At 45.5% G+C, this 24,197-nt stretch overlaps 1 protein-coding gene across 1 annotated transcript in view; it reads right to left on the bottom strand.

Moving 5' to 3' along the window:
- Positions 1–3,225: 3,225 nt before the first annotated feature.
- LOC121574710 (DDB1- and CUL4-associated factor 1) overlaps positions 3,226–24,197 on the bottom strand; it is a 28,971-nt gene continuing 7,999 nt past the window's right edge. Inside the window, 16 exon segments of the mRNA XM_045223212.1 lie at positions 3,226–3,294; positions 6,987–7,060; positions 7,158–7,356; positions 7,713–7,821; positions 7,823–7,944; positions 8,158–8,242; positions 9,036–9,118; positions 13,515–13,713; positions 14,654–14,836; positions 16,672–17,353; positions 17,852–18,095; positions 18,307–18,524; positions 22,526–22,650; positions 23,068–23,237; positions 23,417–23,626; positions 23,805–23,984. Of these exon segments, the coding sequence (XP_045079147.1) occupies positions 3,226–3,294; positions 6,987–7,060; positions 7,158–7,356; positions 7,713–7,821; positions 7,823–7,944; positions 8,158–8,242; positions 9,036–9,118; positions 13,515–13,713; positions 14,654–14,836; positions 16,672–17,353; positions 17,852–18,095; positions 18,307–18,524; positions 22,526–22,650; positions 23,068–23,237; positions 23,417–23,626; positions 23,805–23,984 (2,952 nt within the window).

Raw genomic sequence — 24,197 nt, 5'->3', positions numbered from 1 at the left:
AAAATGTATTTATATTACAGTTTTTTCCGACTGCTTATACACAAAATCTTTTCATGTCAGCGATTTTTGAAACCTCTCACTCAAAGTGCAAAACTACACACCAAATCTCCAAAACCATAAGCTATTTCTCAGCCTTTGACTCAGTTGTCAATTATAAAACACTTTTTTTCAAAACACTACACACAATTCTCTACCTAAAACACAAAAATCTAACAGGAAGACTTGGTTATCCCTTTTCCAAACACAACCATTCAAAATGCCACACTTATTCACCAGGTCACACACACTCTTCACATGTGCAAACACTAATTGCTTAACTGATCACTAACCAATCACTGCTTTACTGTAGTATAGGCCTATAAATAGGTCAAAGGTCAGATTACCTGTTTTGAACAATGGATGCCAACAATGGACAGAGAGCAAGAGGAGTAGGAGGGAGAGGCAGGGGGACAACAAACAACGAGGACAAATTCAAAGACGAAGTGTTGGAAGAGGAGGAGGAGGAGGAAGAGGAAAATGAAGAGGAAGAGGAAGAGGAAGAAGAGGACGAGGGCAAAGAAGAGAAGGAAGGAGATTTATTTATGTGGATGAGGTTGGCTCAACTCACCAAAACCAGGCGCCTGAAGAAATGTAAAAGGATAGAGGGCAATTACCAATGTCCCTGGACAGCGTGGGGGTAATATAACTATGTGTGCTGCCATCACTCCAAACGGGGTCCTCCATCACAATGCCCACACTGGGTCCGTACAAGACCGGCCATAGGCTCACTTTTCTGGATGCAATTTACACAATGCTTGTCCCTGATCCAGATGATTTGTTATATGGGACAATGTTAGTTTTCACCGGGCTGTTCTGGTCCAAAACTGGTTTGCCACCCATCCACAATTTGTAGTTTTGTACCTACCCTCATATTCACCTTTTCTAAATCCCATAGAGGAATTCTTCTCAGCCTGGCGCTGGAAAGTGTATGATTGCCAACCCTATGCCCGCAGCCGCTTCTCCAGGCAATGGAGGACGCATGTGGGGACATAGAGGTTGCCTCTGTCCAAGGTTGGATACACCATGCTGGGAGATACTTCCCTCGATGTTTGGCAAGAGAAAACGTATCTTGTGATGTGGACAAAGTATTGTGGCCAGACCCAGCCCGGAGAAGAGATGAAGCGTAGCTTAGCACTGGTGACTGCCCACCCCCTACCAATTCCTGGACTGCCCCCCGGGACCCCACACACACAATTGTGTTCTTTACTGTATTCCAAAGAATATACTTTTGGTTTACATATGTTTATGGTTTTGTTGTGTGCTACTGTATACAACAGTAATGTTTGGCCTAATAAATATTTTCTGTTTCTACATTGCATTGGTGTTTACAAGTGTACTTGTTACCCCTCTCAGCAGATTACTTTCACTGTAGAACATTGTATTGAAATGTAGATATAAGCCTATGAAAGACCAAAGAGCTTTAGATTTAGAACAACAGTGTTTACATGGTATATCCAAAATGTACTATTATGAAAGAAGTGTTTGCCATTTGATGCAAATGCTTCATTCTGACATGTGTTTACGGCATTTTGAATGCAGTGTTACATTTTGAAGGAGATGTGAGGCATTTTGCATTTTGTGTGTGCAGTTTTGGGAATTGTGTGTAGAGTTTTGAAAAAAGGAGACATAGTTTTGAAACGTGTGTAAGCAGTTGGAAAAAACTGTAAAAAGGGCCCAACAAAAAAACTCTGAAAATATATATTTTTGTACAATTCAAATTGCCACACGTCATTATAAAGAAAGTCTTTGACATCCTGTCTAAGTGAAATCCTTCGGTCTAAAGATCAAATCTGTTTTCCTTCCTGTCAAACTAGAGCAGACTTCCAAATGGAACCCAAGAAGATCTGAGAGGTATTGAAAAGTACCGCAATATTCTCTGAGCAACAAGAGTGCCTTGGGCGTATTTCCTAGGCTTCCATTTGGAATTCAGTGGGTAGCCGCCATGTCCAACAACACCCTCAAGTCATCGGTCCTTCACTATACCATCTCCTCACACCTGGCTTGCCTCAAACATGATCTTTTTTATTTCATCTTTCCTCTATGTGCATTTAAATTCATATTCATAGGGGAGTTGGTTCCTCCAGCTAAGGCGGCGATGGGGTGTCCCTTTTGCCACTTCCTGTTTTGCCACTTCCTGGTTGTCATGTCCTGTTTAGTCGCTCATAGACAGGAAGAGCTGGTCCTCCAGGTCCGAGGTGTCTGTGCTGCCGTCTGAGCTGTCGGAACTGTCAGCTGTATGGGAAGACAGACAGGGAGATGAAAATAAGTTCACGGGGTGTGTGTTTGTGTACTTAATAACTTACCTTTACGGTTTGAAACCGTACCTAATTGTTTTACCCAAAAATCAATTGATCAATCAATGAATTTGACATGATCCTCTTGGTTCCTGGGGAAACAGGGCCTGTACTAAACATCTCCAATGCTGCCGGGTCTTGGGCTGCTTCTAGACATGACTGGTGGATGTTTGGTGTGCGTGAGTTAAACGATTGTCCCAAGAAGACTCACATCCAGGTCAATCTCCAGCGTCGTTGTTAGAGTCTTCCTCATCCTCGTCGTCAGCACTGAGCAGCCGGGCCACCGCGTCATCATCCGAGGGAGACAAATCGTTTCCTCCATCCTCCTCTCCGTCTCCTCCCTCGATCAGCTCGCCAATAGCGGGTCTGTATCCATGTCATCATCGTCATCATCATCATCATCATCAGAATCATCATCGTCTTGATCCTCCTGGTGGGGGGATATTCAGACACATTACCTCAATACAAGGTGAAGCAAGATGAAACATTCAAAAAAACACACATTTAGACAACATACTTGATACATTTGAACACATTAACACAAGGGCAAACATTTGGGGAGAGGCTGGGGCAGGTGTTTTAGTGATGGGCTAGGATAGGAACAACGTTCTGGTGTGCAACCCCCTGTGGGTCCTCAGAACCTAGATGGAAGACCACTGGGCAATAGGGTCCAGCAATGGAGAGACTGGATATTAGAGATAAGGAATACTAGGGGAGAGTTGATATAGAGAAGAAACTAAAGTTATACTGAGTTTTGAGAAGAGACTAAAGTTACAGTTTAGTATAGAGAAGAAACTAAAGTTAGACTGAGTTTAGTATAGAGACACTAAAGTTAGACTGAGTTTAGTTTAGAGAAGCATCTCTTACCTGTTCTTCATCATCCTCTCTCTCCTCAGCTAGTCTCCGTCTCCCCCACTTCATACAGGCGACACACTGTGTCCACGTTGACGGAGTCCTGGTTCTATAGACATTAGAAGAATATACACCTTGAGATGAACTGCTGACTAACAGAGAGGACTAAACTTCCCACATTCTACTCTAGTTTCTTTTTGGGACACACGAAGAAGAGAGTAGAACAGAGAGCAATAGCATGGCATCATCAGGGAGAATTGCACCACCCAAACCCTAACCCATAACCCTAACCACCACCATCACCCATAACCCCAACCACCACCCTAACTACCACCCAAACCCTAACCCATAACCCCAACCACCACCATCACCCATAACCCCAACCACCACCCTAACCCTAACCCATAACCCCAACCACCACCCCAACCCATAACCCCAACCACCACCCTAACCTCTAACCCATAACCCCAACCACCACCCTAACCACAACCAACCACCACCTAACCATAACCCCAACCACCACCCTAACCCTAACCCATAACCCCAACCACCACCCTAACCCATAACCCCAACCACCACCTAACCCTAACCCATAACCCCAACCACCACCCTAACCCATAACCCCAACCACCACCCTAACCCTAACCCATAACCCCAACCACCACCCTAACCCTAACCAACCACCACCCTAACCATAACCCCAACCACCACCCTAACCCTAACCCATAACCCCAACCACCACCCTAACCCTAACCCATAACCCCAACCACCACCCTAACCATCACCCTAATCACCACCCTAACCCTAACCCCAACCCTAACCCATAACACCAACCACCACCCTAACCCATAACCCCAACCACCACCCTAACCCATAACCCCAACCACCACCCTAACCCATAACCCCAACCACCACCCAAACCCTAACCCATAACCCCAACCACCACCCTAACCCTAAACCCCAACCACCACCCTAACCATCACCCTAACCCCAACCACCAACCACCACCCAAACCCAACCCATAACCCCAACCACCACCCAAACCCTAACCCATAACCCCAACCACCACCCTAACCCCAACCCATAACCCCAACCCATAACCCAAACCCATAACCCCAACCACCACCCTAACCATCACCTAACCCATAACCCCCACCCTAACCCCTAACCCATAACCCCAACCACCACCCTAACCCCAACCCTAACCATCACCCTAACCACCACCCTAACCATCACCCTAACCATCACCCTAACCCTAACCCCAACCACCACCCAAACCCTAACCCATAACCCTAACCATCACCCTAACCCTAAACCCCAACCACCACCCAAACCCATAACCCCAACCACCACCCTAACCATCACCCTAACCCCCAACCCATAACCCCAACCACCACCCAAACCCATAACTCCAACCACCACCCAAACCCTAACCACCACCCAAACCCTAACCCATAACCCTAACCACCACCCATAACCCCAACCACCACCCTAACCACCACCCAAACCCTAACCCATAACCCCAACCACCACCATCACCCATAACCCCAACCACCACCCTAACCCTAACCCATAACCCCAACCACCACCCTAACCCATAACCCCAACCACCACCCTAACCCTAACCCATAACCCCAACCACCACCCTAACCATAACCAACCACCACCCTAACCATAACCCCAACCACCACCCTAACCCTAACCCATAACCCCAACCACCACCCTAACCCATAACCCCAACCACCACCCTAACCCTAACCCATAACCCCAACCACCACCCTAACCCATAACCCCAACCACCACCCTAACCCTAACCCATAACCCCAACCACCACCCTAACCCTAACCAACCACCACCCTAACCATAACCCCAACCACCACCCTAACCCTAACCCATAACCCCAACCACCACCCTAACCATCACCCTAATCACCACCCTAACCCTAACCCCAACCCTAACCCATAACACCAACCACCACCCTAACCCTAACCCATAACCCCAACCACCACCCTAACCCATAACCCCAACCCATAACCCCAACCACCACCCTAACCCATAACCCCAACCACCACCCTAACCCATAACCCCAACCACCACCCAAACCCTAACCCATAACCCCAACCCTAACCCTAACCCATAACCCCAACCACCACCCTAACCCTAACCAACCACCACCCTAACCATAACCCCAACCACCACCCTAACCCTAACCCATAACCCCAACCACCACCCTAACCATCACCCTAATCACCACCCTAACCCTAACCCCAACCCTAACCCATAACACCAACCACCACCCTAACCCATAACCCCAACCACCACCCTAACCCATAACCCCAACCCATAACCCCAACCACCACCCTAACCCATAACCCCAACCACCACCCAAACCCTAACCCATAACCCCAACCACCACCCTAACCCTAACCACCACCCTAACCATCACCCTAACCCCAACCACCAACCACCACCCAAACCCAACCCATAACCCCAACCACCACCCTAACCCCAACCCATAACCCCAACCCATAACCCAACCACCACCCTAACCATCACCCTAACCCATAACCCCAACCACCACCCTAACCCCAACCCTAACCATCACCCTAACCACCACCCTAACCATCACCCTAACCATCACCCTAACCATCACCCTAACCCCAACCACCACCCAAACCCTAACCCATAACCCTAACCATCACCCTAACCCTAAACCCCAACCACCACCCAAACCCATAACCCCAACCACCACCCTAACCATCACCCTAACCCCAACCCATAACCCCAACCACCACCCAAACCCATAACCCCAACCACCACCCAAACAATAATCCATAACCCCAACCACCACCCTAACCATCACCCTAACCCATAACCCCCACCCTAACCCCCACCCATAACCCCAACCACCACCCTAACCCCGACCCATAACCCCAACCACCACCCAAACAATAACCCATAACCCCAACCACCACCCAAACCCTAACCATAACCACCACCCAAACAATAACCCATAACCCCACCCCTAACCCCAACCACCACCCTAACCCCAACTATCACCCTAACCCTAACCCCAACCCCCCACCCTAACCCCAAACCCCACCCTAACCCTAACCCATAACCCCAACCATCACCCTAACCCTAACCCCAACCCTTACCATCACCCTAACCCCAACCCATAACCCCAACCACCACCCTAACCATCACCCTAACCCCCAACCACCACCCAAACCCTAACCCATAACCCCAACCACCACCCAAACCCTAACCCATAACCCCAACCACCACCCTAACCATCACCCTAACCCACAACCACCACCCTAACCCCAACCCATAACCCCAACCACCACCCTAACCCATAACCCCCACCCTAACCCTAACCACCACCCTAACCATCACCCTAACCCAACCCCAACCACCACCCCTAACCCATAACCCCAACCACCACCCTAACCATCACCCTAACCCATAACCACCACCCTAACCCATAACCCCAACCACCACCCTAACCCATAACCCTAACCACCACCCTAACCCATAACCCCAACCACCACCCTAACCCATAACCCTAACCACCACCCTAACCCATAACCCCAACCACCACCCCAACCCATAACCCCAATACCACCCCAACCCATAACCCCAATCACCACCCTAACCATAAGTAAGAATATGGGACACACACAATACAGCTCATTCTTCCTACATGATTTCAACCATATATACTGATGAAATGTTCAAAGCAGAGATAGAAGATTTAACTTGGAATATCAGCAATGGAAATAGAACTAGGACGTTTACCTCAATGACAGCCAGGTAGCAGTCCCTGGTGTCAGTACACAGGTCAAAAATATTCCTCTTCACATCCACAGTAGCTGAGGAAGAACATACAACCAGAAGTTAATTTCAACCAACATGCCACTACCCACGAAACAAAAACCCTATGCTTGACCTGTGACCTTTAGGTCGTACCGATGGGTTTGTAGTCGGTGGCGTCAAAGGTTCTGAAGGAGGAACCAAAGGGACTCTTCATCTGTCGGTCCATCACATCATCCTCTTCATCAGCCTGCAGCATGGCTCCGTACATGACGGTGGCGTTGTTGTTAAACACCCCTCTACACTGGTCCAGGGCAGGCACAGTGTGGAGGAGATGGAACGTTCTCAGGTCCCACTGGCCTAGCCGTCAAGGTTATCGTCACTTCCAAACAGCTTCAATCACACATCAATGTTCACCCTGGGGCTGTTTTTTACTGACATGACGTGGATAAACTCCCACCCTAGTTATAAAGGCAACAATTAGATCCCCCCCTAAGTTTATACACATCTGGCGCTACTCACAATAAAAGCAACAGGATGCATTTTTACAGATATATATATTTTTTTAATTAGGTAGATTTGCTCTGTTAATAAACGCGAGCATTACATTTACTGTAGTGAGTTGCGACTGTTGTTTTTGTTAATAAAGTTGTTCATACCCTTATTGTCAGTAATGTTACATGTTAACCAAACAGGAAGGAATAAGGATACAATCTCCGTGTTGATGATGACCTCGAGGCGGTTGGGATGGAACACGCCGCTGATGTTCATATTGAACTTGTCAAACTTGTGGATGGCCCGAGCAGAGCGCACGTCCCATGACTCCGTCATTCAGCACCAGGTCGTCGCTAGGGTTAAAAGTTGCACAATTCCTCTTGTAGTTGTTGGCCAGGCCAGGGTCATTCAGGGTCAGCAGCTTCTGGCCTGACTGGATGTCATAGATCTTGGACAGGACACAAAAACAAGGTGAAATTAACATCCTAAACTTGAGAAAGCCGGTGCCGGGCAAAAACTACCATGGATAAAGAAATGAGAGACCTGCACACTGCTCGTAGGAAGTACTGGGAAGCAGCATTACACCGTGAGTTCAAAGTATAAGGTCAGCAACAAGTGACAGAAAACACACGGTGTAAGACGAGGTGGAGAGCAGACTTACATGAGCTACTTGGTCCTTGGTGCCAATCACTCGGTCTTGTGACAGTTTACTGAACTCAACGTAATGGTCGTCCAAAAAGGAATGCCTGAAACACAGAAAGAGAATCATGATGGCGGTTTGTTTGTGAAAGTGTCTAAAGAAATGACTAACCAGTCAATGACTAACCAGACCAGTCAATGACTAACCAGACCAGTCAATGACTAACCAGACCAGTCAATGACTAACCATACCAGTCAATGACTAACCAGACCAGTCAATGACTAACCAGACCAGTCAATGACTAACCAGACCAGTCAATGACTAACCAGACCAGTCAATGACTAACCAGACCAGTCAATGGCTAACCAGACCAGTCAATGGCTAACCAGACCAGTCAATGGCTAACCAGACCAGTCAATGACTAACCAGACCAGTCAATGACTAACCAGACCAGTCAATGACTAACCAGACCAGTCAATGACTAACCAGACCAGTCAATGACTAACCAGACCCGTCAATGACTAACCAGACCCGATCAATGACTAACCAGACCCGTCAATGACTAACCAGACCAGTCACTGACTAAGCAGACCAGTCAATGACTAACCAGACCAGTCAATGACTAACCAAACCAGTCAATGACTAACCAGACCAGTCAATGACTAACCAGACCAGTCAATGACTAACCAGACCAGTCAATGACTAACCAGACCAGTCAATGACTAACCAGACCAGTCAATGACTAACCAGACCAGTCAATGACTAACCAGACCAGTCAATGGCTAACCAGACCAGTCAATGACTAACCAGACCAGTCAATGGCTAACCAGACCAGTCAATGGCTAACCAGACCAGTCAATGACTAAGCAGTTCAGACTATGGCACAGAGTGTGACTAACTTCATCTGGAAGACAGACTGCATGCTCCAGAGAGCTGACAGAGGGACACCCCACGAGGCAGACGTCAGCAGCAGAGAACCGTCCTAAAACACACACACAGGAGAGAAGTGTTGGAAGAAGAAACTCGGGGGGGAAGCATACTGCCAGTCTGCCACTGCTAGTTATAATACTATTGAGGCCTGCTACAGTGATTACTCCTCCAGTCCTGTGGCGGTCCTCATGAGAGCCAGTTTCATCATAGCGCTTGATGTTTTTTTGCGACTGCACTTGAAGAAACTTTCAAAGTTCTTGAAATGTTCCGTATTGACTGACCTTAAAGTAATGATGGACTGTCGTTTCTCTTTGCTTATTTGAGCTGTTCTTGCCATAATATGGACTTGGTCTTTTACCAAATAGGGCTATCTTCTGTATACCCCCCCTACACAACTGATTGGCTCAAACGCATTAAGAAGGAAAGAAATTCAACAAATTATCTTTTAAGAAGGCACAACTTAATTTAAATGCATTCATCAAGGGTGGCTATTTGAAGAATATAAAATATCAACTATATTTAGATTTGTTTAACACTTTTTTGGTTACTACATGATTCCATATGTGTTATTTCATAAATAATAATATAATATGCCATTTAGCAGACGCTTTTATCCAAAGCGACTTACAGTCATGTGTGCATACATTTTTACGTATTGGTGGTCCCGGGGATCGAACCCACTACCCTGGCGTTACAAGCACCATGCTCTACCAATTGAGCTACAGAGGACCACATTTCATAGTTTTGATGTCTTCACTATTATTCTACAATGTAGAAAATAGTAAAAATAAAGAAAAACCCTTGAATGAGTAGGTGTGTCCAAACATTTGACTGGTAGTGTATGTCCCTCTCCTCACAAAGAAAAGGTTTGCCTCAAGGACCCATAAGGCCTTGCCATGATGGATTTTCCAAAAAAAAAAAAAAAAGTTTAGAAAAACACTTCAAACGCTACTCATCTAGCCCCCGAAAGACAGATCTGCACTCAACTTGATACACGGCATGTATGGACCAAGGTCTCTCAAAACGTTTTTACAGACTAGCATGGCAAAAAAATAACAATGGCTGCTACTGACCAATAAACATTCACGTGGGCGTTGTCAGACACGGATATTCGCATTGTAACCAAACTTGGTACACGTTCCAAACACTGTCAGGACTCAACATATGAAAGCACATTCAGATTCACCACACGGTGGCGCTGTAACGGGCACACGTATATCTCTTGACCTGTTTGACTGTGATGAAATTTGGTTCAGTTTGGCCGCTGTTGAACAGGAAAAATCATTCATGCAAGCTCATTGCGGCCATAATGTTTGAGCAAGAGTCTTGGAAAATGGGGTTAGGGTTTGAAGATGTGCATCCATAGATGCTATGTGGCAAATTTGGTGCCGAACGGTCCTTCGGTTCTGGAGAAGAAGACGTTTAAAGTAGTCGACATCATTAAAAACGGTCAAAAATACATCAAAAGCATATTGCATGATCAGTTTGGTTTTGAGTTTTGGTATTTGGCTACAATGGTAACGTACAGAAGTAGCTCATCCTAGGCTGATGTGTCCAATTTGTCCTGATGGTGGCAAAGTGGGCCCACAGCTTGAACCCCGGCATTTCTGCTAGTTATGTCACAAGTGATTGAAAAAACAAAAACTTCGAAAGCTCACGCCCCTCACCCCTTTTCCGAGCTAGTCCTGAAATTCGGTACATAGGTTCCTCTCCTCAAAAGGAACACATTTGCCTCAAGGGGGGGGATTGGATACAGTTACATATCGGGATATTTTTATTATTTTGTATTTTAACCCCCTTTTTCTCCCCAATTTCGATCGTCTCATCGCTGCAACTCCCCAACGAGCTCGGGAGAGGCAAAGGTGGAGTCATGCGTCCTCCGAAACATGACCCACCTAACCGCACTCCTTAACACCCGCCAGCTTAACCCGGTAGCCAGCCACATCAATGTGTCGGAGGAAACACCGTTCAACTGGCGACCGGGGACAGCCCTGCAGGTACCCGGCCCGCCACAAGGGGGCGCGATGAGCCAAGTAAAGCCCCCCCAGCCAAACCCTCCCCTAACCCGGACGACGCTGGGCCAATTGTGCGCCGTCCTATGGGACTCCTGGCCACGGCTGGTTGTGGCGCAGCCTGGGAATGAACCTGGGTCTGTAGTGACGCCTCTAGCACTGCCTTAGACCGCTGCGCCACTCGGGAGGCCCTTGGGATATTATCTTTGACGATATATCGTAAAGTATCGTTTTGACAATTTCACAATATAATTTTTGCGCTAGTTGGCTATACCTGCGCCACAACTCCAGTATTTTTCCTTTATAGCTTGTTCTCCATCTTCTTTTTAAAGAGGGAGCCAATTTTTTTCCCAGCAATTTTTTTTCTCCATAACTGATCAAAACTTGTTTTCTCATGGCTCTAGCTTGTCCCTCTGCAGCAGATATATGAGGAGCAATATATTTGGATCCACGAATCACAATAAAAATCACAGTATCAAATTGCAATACATACAGTGGGGGAAAAAAGTATTTAGTCAGCCACCAATTGTGCAAGTTCTCCCACTTAAAAAGATGAGAGAGGCCTGTAATTTTCATCATAGGTACACGTCAACTATGACAGACAAATTGAGGAAAAAAAATCCAGAAAATCACATTGTAGGATTTTTTATGAATTTATTTGCAAATTATGGTGGAAAATAAGTATTTGGTCACCTACAAACAAGCAAGATTTCTGGCTCTCACAGACCTATAACTTATTCTTTAAGAGGCTCTTGTGTCCTCCACTCGTTACCTGTATTAATGGCACCTGTTTGAACTTGTTATCAGTATAAAAGACACCTGTCCACAACCTCAAACAGTCACACTCCAAACTCCACTATGGCCAAGACCAAAGAGCTGTCAAAGGACACCAGAAACACAATTGTAGACCTGCACCAGGCTGGGAAGACTGAATCTGCAATAGGTAAGCAGCTTGGTTTGAAGAAATCAACTGTGGGAGCAATTATTAGGAAATGGAAGACATACAAGACCACTGATATTCTCCCTCGATCTGGGGCTCCACGCAAGATCTCACCCCCGTGGGGTCAAAATGATCACAAGAACGGTGAGCAAAAATCCCAGAACCACACGGGGGGACCTAGGGGAATGACCTGCAGAGAGCTGGGACCAAAGTAACAAAGCCTACCATCAGTAACACACTACGCTGCCAGGGACTCAAATCATGCAGTGCCAGACGTGTCCCCTGTTTAAGCCAGTACATGTCCAGGCCCGTCTGAAGTTTGCTAGAGTGCATTTGGATGATCCAGAAGAGGATTGGGAGAATGTCATATGGTCAGATGAAACCAAAATAGAACTTTTTTGTTCAAACTAAACTCGTCGTGTTTGGAGGACAAAGAATGCTGAGTTGCATCCAAAGAACACCATACCTACTGTGAAGCATGGGGGTGGAAACATCATGCTTTGGGGCTGTTTTTCTGCAAAGGGACCTGGATGACTGATCCGTGTAAAGGAAAGAATGAATGGGGCCATGTATCGTGAGATTTTGAGTGAAAACCTCCTTCCATCAGCAAGGGCATTGAAGATGAAACGTGGCTGGGTCTTTCAGCATGACAATGATCCCAAACACACCGCCCGGGCAACGAAGGAGTGGCTTCCTAAGAAGCATTTCAAGGTTCTGGAGTGGCCTAGCCAGTCTCAAGATCTCAACCCCATAGAAAATCTTTGGAGGGAGTTGAAAGTCCGTGTTGCCCAGCGTCAGCCCCAAAACATCACTGCTCTAGAGGAGATCTGCATGGAGGAATGGGCCAAAAATACCAGCAACAGTGTGTGAAAACCTTGTGAAGACTTACAGAAAACGTTTGACCTGTCTCATTGCCAACAAAGGGTATATAACAAAGTATTGAGAAACTTTTGTTATTGACCAAATACTTATTTTCCACCATAATTTGCAAATAAATTCATAAAAAAATCCTCACAATGTGATTTTCTGGATTTTTTTCCTCAATTTGTCTGTCATAGTTGACGTGTACCTATGATGAAAATTACAGGCCTCTCTCATCTTTTTAAGTGGGAGAACTTGCACAATTGGTGGCTGACTAAATACTTTTTTTCCCCACTGTATAGAATCGTAATACATATCGTATCGGCACCAAAGTACCATGATAATATCGTATCATCAGGTCCCTGGCAATTCCCAGCCCTGTCATGAAAAATTGTCCAAAATACATATTGCATGACCTGTTTGATTTTGAGTTCTGATATTTGGCAAACGTGGCAAGAAGTATACGTTATCCTGATGGCTAATTGCAGCTATATTTGTAGATGTAGTAGTAGTAGATTATTACTATTGATCGGTGATGGTTCCAGGCGAGTAACCGCTGTAGCCATCCTCCTCCTGACCACTCTGATCTATCCATCCATCCATCCATCCATCCATCCATCCATCAATATACATACCCGTGAGGGCTCCAGGTGAGTGATGGCTGAAGTATGACAGCTGTAGCTAGCCTCCTCCTGTCCGCTGAACACGTTATAGAGCTTCAGGTGTCCTGTATACGTCCCCAGCATCAGGAAACGCTCGCGGGCTGAGAAGGCACAGCAGGTGAAACCACTGTCATCCTCCTCAGCCTCCCTGAACACTGAGATGGGCCGGAACCTGGGGAGAAAGACATCATGAAGGGCTCAAGCTAAAGAGCTACAGAAAGAGACGAGACGGAGGCATAACGTAAAACCTGAGAGGCATCAGGAAGAGCTACAGAAAGAGAAGAGACGGAGGCTTAACGTAAAACCTGAGAGGCATCAGGAAGAGCTACAGAAAGAGACGAGACGGAGGCTTAACGTAAAACCTGAGAGGCATCAGGAAGAGCTACAGAAAGAGAAGAGACGGAGGCTTAACGTAAAACCTGAGAGGCATCAGGAAGAGCTACAGAAAGAGAAGAGACGGAGGCTTAACGTAAAACCTGAGAGGCATCAGGAAGAGCTACAGAAAGAGAAGAGACGGAGGCTTAACGTAAAACCTGAGAGGCATCAGGAAGAGCTACAGAAAGAGACGAGACGGAGGCTTAACGTAAACCTGAGAGGCATCAGGAAGAGCTACAGAAAGAGAAAGTAAAGCAGACACTGGCCGTGGCCGAAATCTGGCTTGTAGACTACTTCCTTAAACTGCATACTGTGTAATAATCGTACTACATACCATTTAGAATGTACTGTTTTGTAAAAACCAATGCAGTAAGCAACAAATATCAGCATAGTAGGCTCCTCCTACTGAGAATGCTTAATCTAATGCGCAACTGCGTTGATTCCCTCCATTGGATAATTTTTTGGTACAGCGCATCCCCTCAGCTGATTATCAGCTGTTGTCAGACCAGACGTGGATCTGGAAAGTTCTCTTCCTCAATAGTCTTAGGTGAAGTGGACTAGATGAAAAGCCTAAAGGAGTATGACATCCTGGCTGCATCTCAATAGTTTTACAGTGTCTTCTCCTCCTTTGAAGGAGGTGAGAAAATGAATGTAGCCACTTCAAGACAACTGAAATGAACCCGAAGACAGAGGCCTGGACGTAATGCGGGCCCATTCCGAGGACAGGTGACGCCTACCTGCTGAAGATGAGGTGTCTGTCCAGGCAGCCCCCGTCCACCCCTCCATGTTTCGGATACAGCACCCTGCTGGTCAGCCTGGAGGTGATATTAGTAGGGGCCTGGCGTCTCTGCTTGGGCTCTGGGCACTGGTGGGGTGTGAACAGGGAGAAGGGAGGGCAGGTAGTCACTGGGTTGCTACACCTGAAATAAAGAAATACATCAGAAATAAAGTAAATAAAAGCATTTGTTGTTAAATTGACTTGCTTAGTTTAAATAAACGTAAAATAAAATTGTAACAAACGTAAAATAAATGAATAAAATCAAATGTTATTGGTTGCGTACACATATTCTTTAGGTGTAGCGAAATACTTATGCTCCAACAGTGCAGTAATACCTAACAATACACACAAATCCCAAAAATAAAAGGAATTACTAAATATATAAATATTAGAACGAGCAACGTCAGTCCGAAATATAAATATATAAACTCAGCAAAAAAAAAAGAAACGTCCCTTTTTCAGGACCCTGTCTTTCAAAGATAATTAGTGAAAATAACTTCACAGATCTTCATTGTAAAGGGTTTAAACACTGTTTCTCCATGCTCGTTCAATGAACCATAAACAATTCATGAACATGCACCTGTGGAACGGTCGTTAAGACACTAACAGCTTACAGACGGTAGGCAATTAAGGTCACAGTTATGAAAACTTAAGACACTAAAAAGAGGCCTTTCTACTGACTCTGAAAAACACCAAAAGAAAGATGCCCAGGGTCCCTGCTCATCTGCGTGAACGTGCCTTAGGTATGCTGCAAGGAGGCATGAGGACTGCAGATGTGGCCAGGGCAATAAATTGCAATGTCCGTACTGTGAGACGCCTAAGACAGCGCTACAGGGAGACAGGACGGACAGCTGATCGTCCTCGCAGTGTCAGACCACGTGTAACAACACCTGCACAGGATCAGTACTCCGAACATCACACCTGCGGGACAGGTACAGGTGCAACAACAACTGCCCGAGTTACACAGGAACGCACAATCCTTCCATCAGTGCTCAGACTGTCCGCAAAAGGCTGAGAGAGGCTGGACTGAGGGCTTGTAGGCCTGTTGTAAGGCAGGTCCTCACCAGACATAACCGGCAACGTCGCCGCCTATGGGCACAAACCCACCGTCGCTGGACCAGACAGGACTGGCAAAACGTGCTCTTCACTGACGAATCGTGGTTTTGTCTCACCAGGGGTGATGGTCGGATTTGCGTTTATCGTCGAAGGAATGAGCGTTACACCGAGGCCTGTACTCTGGAGCGGGATCGATTTGGAGGTGGAGGGTCCGTCATGGTCTGGGGCGGTGTGTCACAGCATCATCGGACTGAGCTTGTTGTCATAGCAAGCAATCTCAACGCTGTGCGTTACAGGGAAGACATCCTCCTCCCTCATGTGGTACCCTTCCTGCAGGTTCATCCTGACATGACCCTCCAGCATGACAATGCCACCAGCCATACTGCTCGTTCTGTGCATGATTTCCTGCAAGACAGGAATGTCAGTGTTCTGCCATGGCCAGCGAAGAGCCCGGATCTCAATCCCATTGAGCACGTCTGGGACCTGTTGGATCGGAGGGTGAGGGCTAGGGCCATTCCCCCACAGAAATGTCCAGGAACTTGCAGGTGCCTTGGTGGAAGAGTGGGGTAACATCTCACAGCAAGAACTGGCAAATCTGGTGCAGTCCATGAGGAGGAGATGCACTGCAGTACTTAATGCAGCTGGTGGCCACACCAGATACTGACTGTTACTTTTGATTTTGACCCCCCCCTTTGTTCAGGGACACATTATTCAATTTCTGTTAGTCACACGTCTGTGGAACGTGTTCAGTTTATGTCTCAGTTGTTGACAGTGAGAGGACGTTTCTTTTTTTTGCTGAGTTTATGTATATGATGGTGTGTCAGCATAAATGTAAAATAAAATGTTGAATAAATGTTAAATAAAATGTTGAATAAATGTTAAATAAAATGTTGAATAAATGTTAAATAAATGTCTTCAAACCTGGCATGCTGCTCCCTGAGGTATTCTGTGATGATGCTGTCGAGGGAAGGCGGGGATGGCAGGTGTCTGTCAAGCTGTTTCTTCATGGCAGGGCTCTGGCTGAACGCTCCGTGGTCCGACTTCTGTCTCAGCACACTGGAAGGCCGCTTCCCACTGCTGCCACCAACGCTGCAGAGTTCAGCTCCAGGGCTACAGGAGACAGAGGAGCGCTCCCGCGTGAACAGGATACGTCCAATCTGGGGCAAACCATGGGGAGGTGGGCCGTGGGGGGTGGAAGGAGGGAGAGAGGAAGAGGAGGAGGGGCGTGGCGTCTGTGTATGGACCAAAGAAGACGAAGATGATGATGATGATGATGGGGTCACTGCAGCGAGGCGAGCAGCCACTCCCACTCCTCCGTTGGCCATGCCCCTTGGGGTTCTGGGTAATACAGCGGACGAAGAGATGGGGGGAGGAGCTACATAGACCGCCGGGAAGAGCGAGGGGGAGGAGGAGAGTGGGCCGGAGGGGAGATCAGCCTCCTTGGTTAGGGCTGAGGCTGTGTCCAGGAGTCCTTTAGCCACCAGGTGGTTCCTGATGAGCAGCAACAGCTCCTTCTCAGGAAAGGATATACGGGACTGGGCCACAACGTTAGCCCTCTGGAGCCGGGCCAAAGACACATCTGTCCCTATCAACAGGGGTTTACCTGAGGGAAGAAGAGGCATTATGAAAAGGAGTTTACCTGAGGGAAGAAGAGGCATTATGAAAAGGAGTTTACCTGAGGGAAGCAGAGGCATTATGAAAAGGAGTTTACCTGAGGGAAGCAGAGGCATTATGAAAAGACACCTTTTTGTCTTAGTTGTTTATCCTACCGTTCATTTGATCAGGTGCCGGGACAATAAAATGAACACACAGACCAAACTCTTTGGTCCTTTAAAAACCTGCTGTATGTAAAACTGTGTGTGTGCTATAGCTTAGGAAATAAATACATGCGACACTGGCCGACAACATCATGGATGTTTGTTTTCAACACTGGGGCTGTTTTCCTAAAGAAGTTAAAATGTGCCTTCTGTTAACGTCCGGTCCTACATTTCATGATCTCCGATTTATGTTTTCAGTATTGTATTGCTACCTTGTACGAAACTGGCTATGCAAATACAGTTGATCCGTTTTGTTTTTGAAGGCGGTTTTTGATTTGATTTACCCGACACCCTCTCTATGAGCTCGACAGCGTAGCGGCAGAAACGGACGTGTTGAGAGCGTTTGTCCTGCAGCACAGGTTCCTTCATCAGCTGCTGTATGTGTGACGAGGAGAAGAGCGGCAGTTTGGAGATGATCTGTCTGACAGCCCTGGAGCGACACAGACCAACCAGAGCCTTACAAGCCAGCGTTCGAATCAGGTCTGCGTCCGTGATGGGCATCTTGACTGTCAGTAAACCAAGGAGGACCTGGAAGAAGGAGGAGTGATTCATTACAGGATTTAAAGAGTTTGAAAATCAAAATGGGAAGCCTGTCTTTACTGCAGTCACTAACATCAGAGGAATAAGAAGATATATGACTTTACCCCCCCCCTCCCCTCCCAGAGACACACCTACACAGAGGTTACAACAGCCTTAGCCCTAACCCCTAGGCCATCTGCCTCTCTAACATACTACCTACCTTGATGCCGTTGTTGGCCTGGACAACGTTCCACATCTTGGTGAGCACGCTCTCCTGGGGGTGCTTGGCCTGGTGGTGGTGTAGAAAGCTGCCCATGGAAGAGAGGGTGTGGTCGGGGGCACACACGCAGTTGGTGATCACCTGGAGCGCTGACTTCTGGATCTCTGCATCGTTGACAAACACCTCTCCCTCCGCCACACCCAGGATAATACTCATACCTCCAGGAGGAACACAGTAAAAAAAAGGTCAGATAAAGTAACATTCCTTGTAACATAGTATTGAGAAAGTGAAAACTCCCACTTGGTGTTAAAAATGTAGGTCATGAGTTTTTACTAGTCCAGTCACAGGTTCAAGAAACACTGTCCCTAGTATAGATCATAGATTGGAAAAAACACAAATATAGATATATAGAAGAGACTGATCTAGGGCAGGCGGGAGGGAGGGCGAGAGGAGCAGTAAGGTTGCCTCTCAACCCGACTCACCGTCCCTTCTCTTACCCTCCCTCCCTCCCTCCGCTGAAAAAAGGGGACAGTCTTCCAGCCGATGGCGAAAAACTGAAGTCACACTTCATTGTTTCTGCCTCATGCACCAATTCATGTTGGTTCCTTTTGACCAGGAAGTGAAATATCCTTCTTTAAAAAAAAAAAGACACAACCTGATAATAACAACCAGTGCTTGACTTGGGATGGAAGAAGTGAGGTTCGGGAGCTGTCTTTTTCCAAGTCAGTCCATTAGACGATGTTCACTGAAATTCACAAACGACGACCTCCTACTATTCACTGTTAAGGTTTCATACACATTTTCCATGACTTAACTACATTTTCATGGACTATGATTATAGCTTACATGAAAAAAAGTAAGTATTATTGATACTGGAATGCTGCTGTTCAACCAAATACATTTGTCTTTATAAAATTATTCCCTCATTCAATGAATCGGGGGATCAAATGGATACAGTTGGCTCCTTCAAAGCGAGGTATCTAACTAGACATGTTTAAATATATAAAAGGCTCGAATATTCATGTTTCTGGGGAGTTCTATGCACAGCCAGTTCTGTGAATTAGGCTATTCTTAGAATACTTTTAACGTTGTCGCAATTACATGGCTACTGTTTAATGGATGGGAATCCCAGCTTTCCAACAGTGCAGATGTATTTAAGCTATCTACAGTGCAGTGGAAAGGTGACGACATGAATGCTTAGTTAGCTGTAGTTAACTAGCGAGAGCCAATTCAACAACAACTTGTAGCAGTTAGCTAGTTAGTCGTTATTTTATAGCTGCTGCTGAAATGTCGCGCTCTCTCTCCTCGGGCAACGGCCCACTCGCTCCGTCACACACACAGAAGGGTCATTCTGATAATGGCTGATATGTCGATTTTTAAAGTGATTGATAACATTTACAAGTGTGCCTTCACGAATTACATTAAGAAAAATTATTAAAACTAATTTCCATAACTTTTCATGACCTTACAAACCCTACTTTTGACAACTTGGGACAGTGCATCATGCCATTCAGGCTGGCGCATTTTTCAATCTGCGCAATCTTGAACAGCCTGCTGTCACTCACAGATTCCGGGACGACGATAGGCTATTTTGTTTTATAGAGGAGGCGGTACGCAATTCCCCAAAAACTAGAAGTGCCGATACGGCGCTCTGGACAGCTCCGGACCAGGTCAAGCACTGATGACGAAACGCAGGCTTATCGAAACACTTTGCTATTCATTTAATGCAGCTGCAGTGCGTGAGTGGAAGTAGGGAGAACTTGCATTTTATGTCTTATAAAAGTGTTGAACAAAGTGTTAACAGTGCTGAATAACAACTTAAAACTTACTCATAAAAACAGCAGCTCTTTGCTGTATTCATTGAGTCTTCTCTAGTCGTGGTTTTAAACGTTTTGAAATCTCACCGTATCAACTTTGCTGTGCGCTCTTAAGCTTCTTTTTACAGTCTATGGCTTGAGGAAACTGAAAACACGGTGATCTGAGCTATCTGATTGGCCAGCGGTAGGCCTATAGAGGTGCACTTGATTTGCTCTCTGGGCCTGCCGGGTAGGCGGAGTTCTGCCTTCAGACACACAAAATGGTTCAAAATGGGAACACTTTTCCTTCCTGACGCTAGGGCTGCTGAAACAAGTGCACCACCCACCAACAGCAAGAAACGAATAAAACAAATAGGAACGCAAGGCTTTATCGTTGGGTTTTTTACAGAAATGTTTAGTGATCGACTAGGAATGCCTTGAAGATCGACCTTTTGGTGCCCCCTGATCTAGAGACTGACCTAGTAGTATATATAGATAGAGAATCTAGAGACTGACCTAGTAGTATAGATAGAGAATCTAGAGACTGACCTAGTAGTATATATAGAGAGAGAATCTAGAGACTGACCTAGTAGTATATATATAGATAGAGAATCTAGAGACTGACCTAGTAGTATATATAGATAGAGAATCTAGAGACTGACCTAGTAGTATATATATAGAGAATCTAGAGACTGACCTAGTAGTATATATATAGAGAATCTAGAGACTGACCTAGTAGTATATATATAGAGAATCTAGAGACTGACCTAGTAGTCTATATATATAAATAATCTAGAGACTGACCTAGTAGTATATATAGAGAATCTAGAGACTGACCTAGTAGTATATATAGATAGAGAATCTAGAGACTGACCTAGTAGTATATATATAGAGAGAGAATCTAGAGACTGACCTAGTAGTATATATATATAGAGAGAGAATCTAGAGACTGACCTAGTAGTATAGATAGATAGAGAATCTAGAGACTGACCTAGTAGTATATATATAGAGAGAGAATCTAGAGACTGACCTAGTAGTATATATATAGAGAGATAATCTAGAGACTGACCTAGTAGTATAGATAGATAGAGAATCTAGAGACTGACCTAGTAGTATATATATAGATAGAGAATCTAGAGACTGACCTAGTAGTATAGATAGAGAATCTAGAGACTGACATAGTAGTATAGATAGATAGAGAATGTAGAGACTGACCTAGTAGTATATATAGATAGAGAATCTAGAGACTGACCTAGTAGTATATAGATAGAGAATCTAGAGACTGACCTAGTAGTATATATAGATAGAGAATCTAGAGACTGACCTAGTAGTATATATAGATAGAGAATCTAGAGACTGACCTAGTAGTATATATATAGAGAATCTAGAGACTGACCTAGTAGTATATAGATAGAGAATCTAGAGACTGACCTAGTAGTATATATAGAGAGAATATAGAGACTGACCTAGTAGTATATATATAGAGAATCTAGAGACTGACCTAGTAGTATATATATAGAGAATCTAGAGACTGACCTAGTAGTATATATATATAGAGAATCTAGAGACTGACCTAGTAGTATATATAGATAGAGAATCTAGAGACTGACCTAGTAGTATATATAGAGAATCTAGAGACTGACCTAGTAGTATATATAGAGAATCTAGAGACTGACCTAGTAGTATATATAGATAAGAGAATCTAGAGACTGACCTAGTAGTATATATAGATAGAGAATCTAGAGACTGATCTAGTAGTATATATAGATAGAGAATCTAGAGACTGACCTAGTAGTATATATAGATAGAGAATCTAGAGACTGACCTAGTAGTATATATAGAGAGAGAATCTAGAGACTGACCTAGTAGTATATATAGATAGAGAATCTAGAGACTGACCTAGTAGTATATATAGATAGAGAATCTAGAGACTGACCTAGTAGTATATATAGATAGAGAATCTAGAGACTGACCTAGTAGTATATATAGATAGAGAATCTAGAGACTGACCTAGTAGTATATATATATAGAGAGAATCTAGAGACTGACCTAGTAGTATATATATAGAGAGAATCTAGAGACTGACCTAGTAGTATATATAGATAGAGAATCTAGAGACTGACCTAGTAGTATATATAGATAGAGAATCTAGAGACTGACCTAGTAGGATATGTATATAGAGATAATCTAGAGACTGACCTAGTAGTATATATAGAGAATCTAGAGACTGACCTAGTAGTATATATATATATATAGAGAATCTAGAGACTGACCTAGTAGTATATATAGATAGAGAATCTAGAGACTGACCTAGTAGTATATATAGATAGAGAATCTAGAGACTGACCTAGTAGTATATATATATAGATAGAGAATCTAGAGACTGACCTAGTAGTATAGATAGAGAATCTAGAGAGACATACCGACAGTGCAGACGGTGGATCCTCCTTTATCCAGCACGTCGACAGTCTCAGCAAGCAGCAGCTGAACATTTGGCGCTACAGTCAACATGGCCAGGATGTCCAGGGCAAAACGCACCGTATCAGACCTGTAACACAGTGTTATCTCTATGGGGGTGCAGCACTCTCACTGACAAGAGGAGGAGGAAGGACTGAACAGGGCTTTTATCTTCACTCAACTAGATATACCTGGAACTGCCCACTAGACCTTGGGGAAAAAATGATATTGGGGTTTTTAAAATCACAACGTTTCAAAGTCTTAGCCTGGTCACAGTTTAGGCATTTGCCAACTCGTGCATTTTGTCATGACAACAAACGACAGCGAGAAACTGGGTAAAGAACAAAACAGATCTGTGAAGTCTTCATTTGGAGAATGTGCAGATGTTGATCAGGTCAATTAGAGAGACTGCTAGTAACGTGGGACTACTTTAAAAAAATAATGTATTCACTAACTGTAAGTCGCTCTGGATAAGAGCGTCTGCTAAAATGACTAAAATGTAACGTACCTGCCATAGTAAGTCCTCCAGTCGCAGGCTATAGAGATGAGTTGTAACATCAGGGGTATACAGGAGAGCTTCTGGAACAAATCTACAGGCTCCCAGTGAAGCTGAACGGGACCACACTCTATCAGAAACTCCATCATCTCCACCACCTGCTCATGGCTGTATGAACACGACTGGGGGGGAACATACACACAACAAGTCAATCAGTCTTCGTTATCCATAATCGATCATTCAACTAAAATCAATGAATACATCTTTAACATCCCAAATTAAAGTAGCTAATCTTGATCATGTCTAAATGAATGTTTAGTTTGTGTGTTCATCTCAGGACTTCACTAAAAAGGGAACCTACCTTGTAGTAAGGCTGAGGGTGAACTTGAGCGCCCCCTTCAGTCCTATGGAGGGACTGTTTGACTTGCTCCACCCTGACAGCCAGGTGGGCCTCGAAGTACCTTCTCAGGGCCATACAGGTGTGTTTGGCTGTCTGACGGCTGGAGAACACCTGGTCGTCACTCAACATGGCCCCCTGGTCCTCTGTGTTCAGGATCTTCAATGTACTGATCTAGAGAGAGAGAGAGGGGGGTACACAGCACTGGGTCAAAGGGAACTAAACAGCACAGTTGTCTTCTGAAAATCAGTAGAAGCTGTAACTCTTTTAGCAGAGGGGCGACATAGCTAGGGCAGGGGGGGAGCCCGCCTCACAAACGTAACGCTAGGGGAAATACTGGAGCTCTATTCACCAGGTTGACTAGTCTCCTGAGCCCGTCCTGCTGGTCAAACAGCTGCAGTATCGCTCTGAACGAGAAGGAGATGGAGAAGAACATGGTGGCATGGCAGCAGCCTGACGCGTGGGAACACTCCAGGAGCCACAGGGCATAGCCCACCATGTCCGACAGCACACCGTCTGCCAGCATACACACCTGAAGGAGGGAGACACAGTCAGGTTTACATACACACCTGAAGGAGGGAGACACAGTCAGGTTTACATACACACCTGAAGGAGGGAGACACAGTCAGGTTTACATACACACCTGAAGGAGGGAGACACAGTCAGGTTTACATACACACCTGAAGGAGGGAGACACAGTCAGGTTTACATACACACCTGAAGGAGGGAGACACAGTCAGGTTTA

This window comes from Coregonus clupeaformis, chromosome 10 (assembly GCF_020615455.1).
Source record: "Coregonus clupeaformis isolate EN_2021a chromosome 10, ASM2061545v1, whole genome shotgun sequence".
Taxonomy (NCBI): domain Eukaryota; kingdom Metazoa; phylum Chordata; class Actinopteri; order Salmoniformes; family Salmonidae; genus Coregonus; species Coregonus clupeaformis.
The sequence above is the reverse complement of the archived record's forward strand: the minus strand, read 5'-3'. Positions and strand labels throughout refer to the sequence as shown.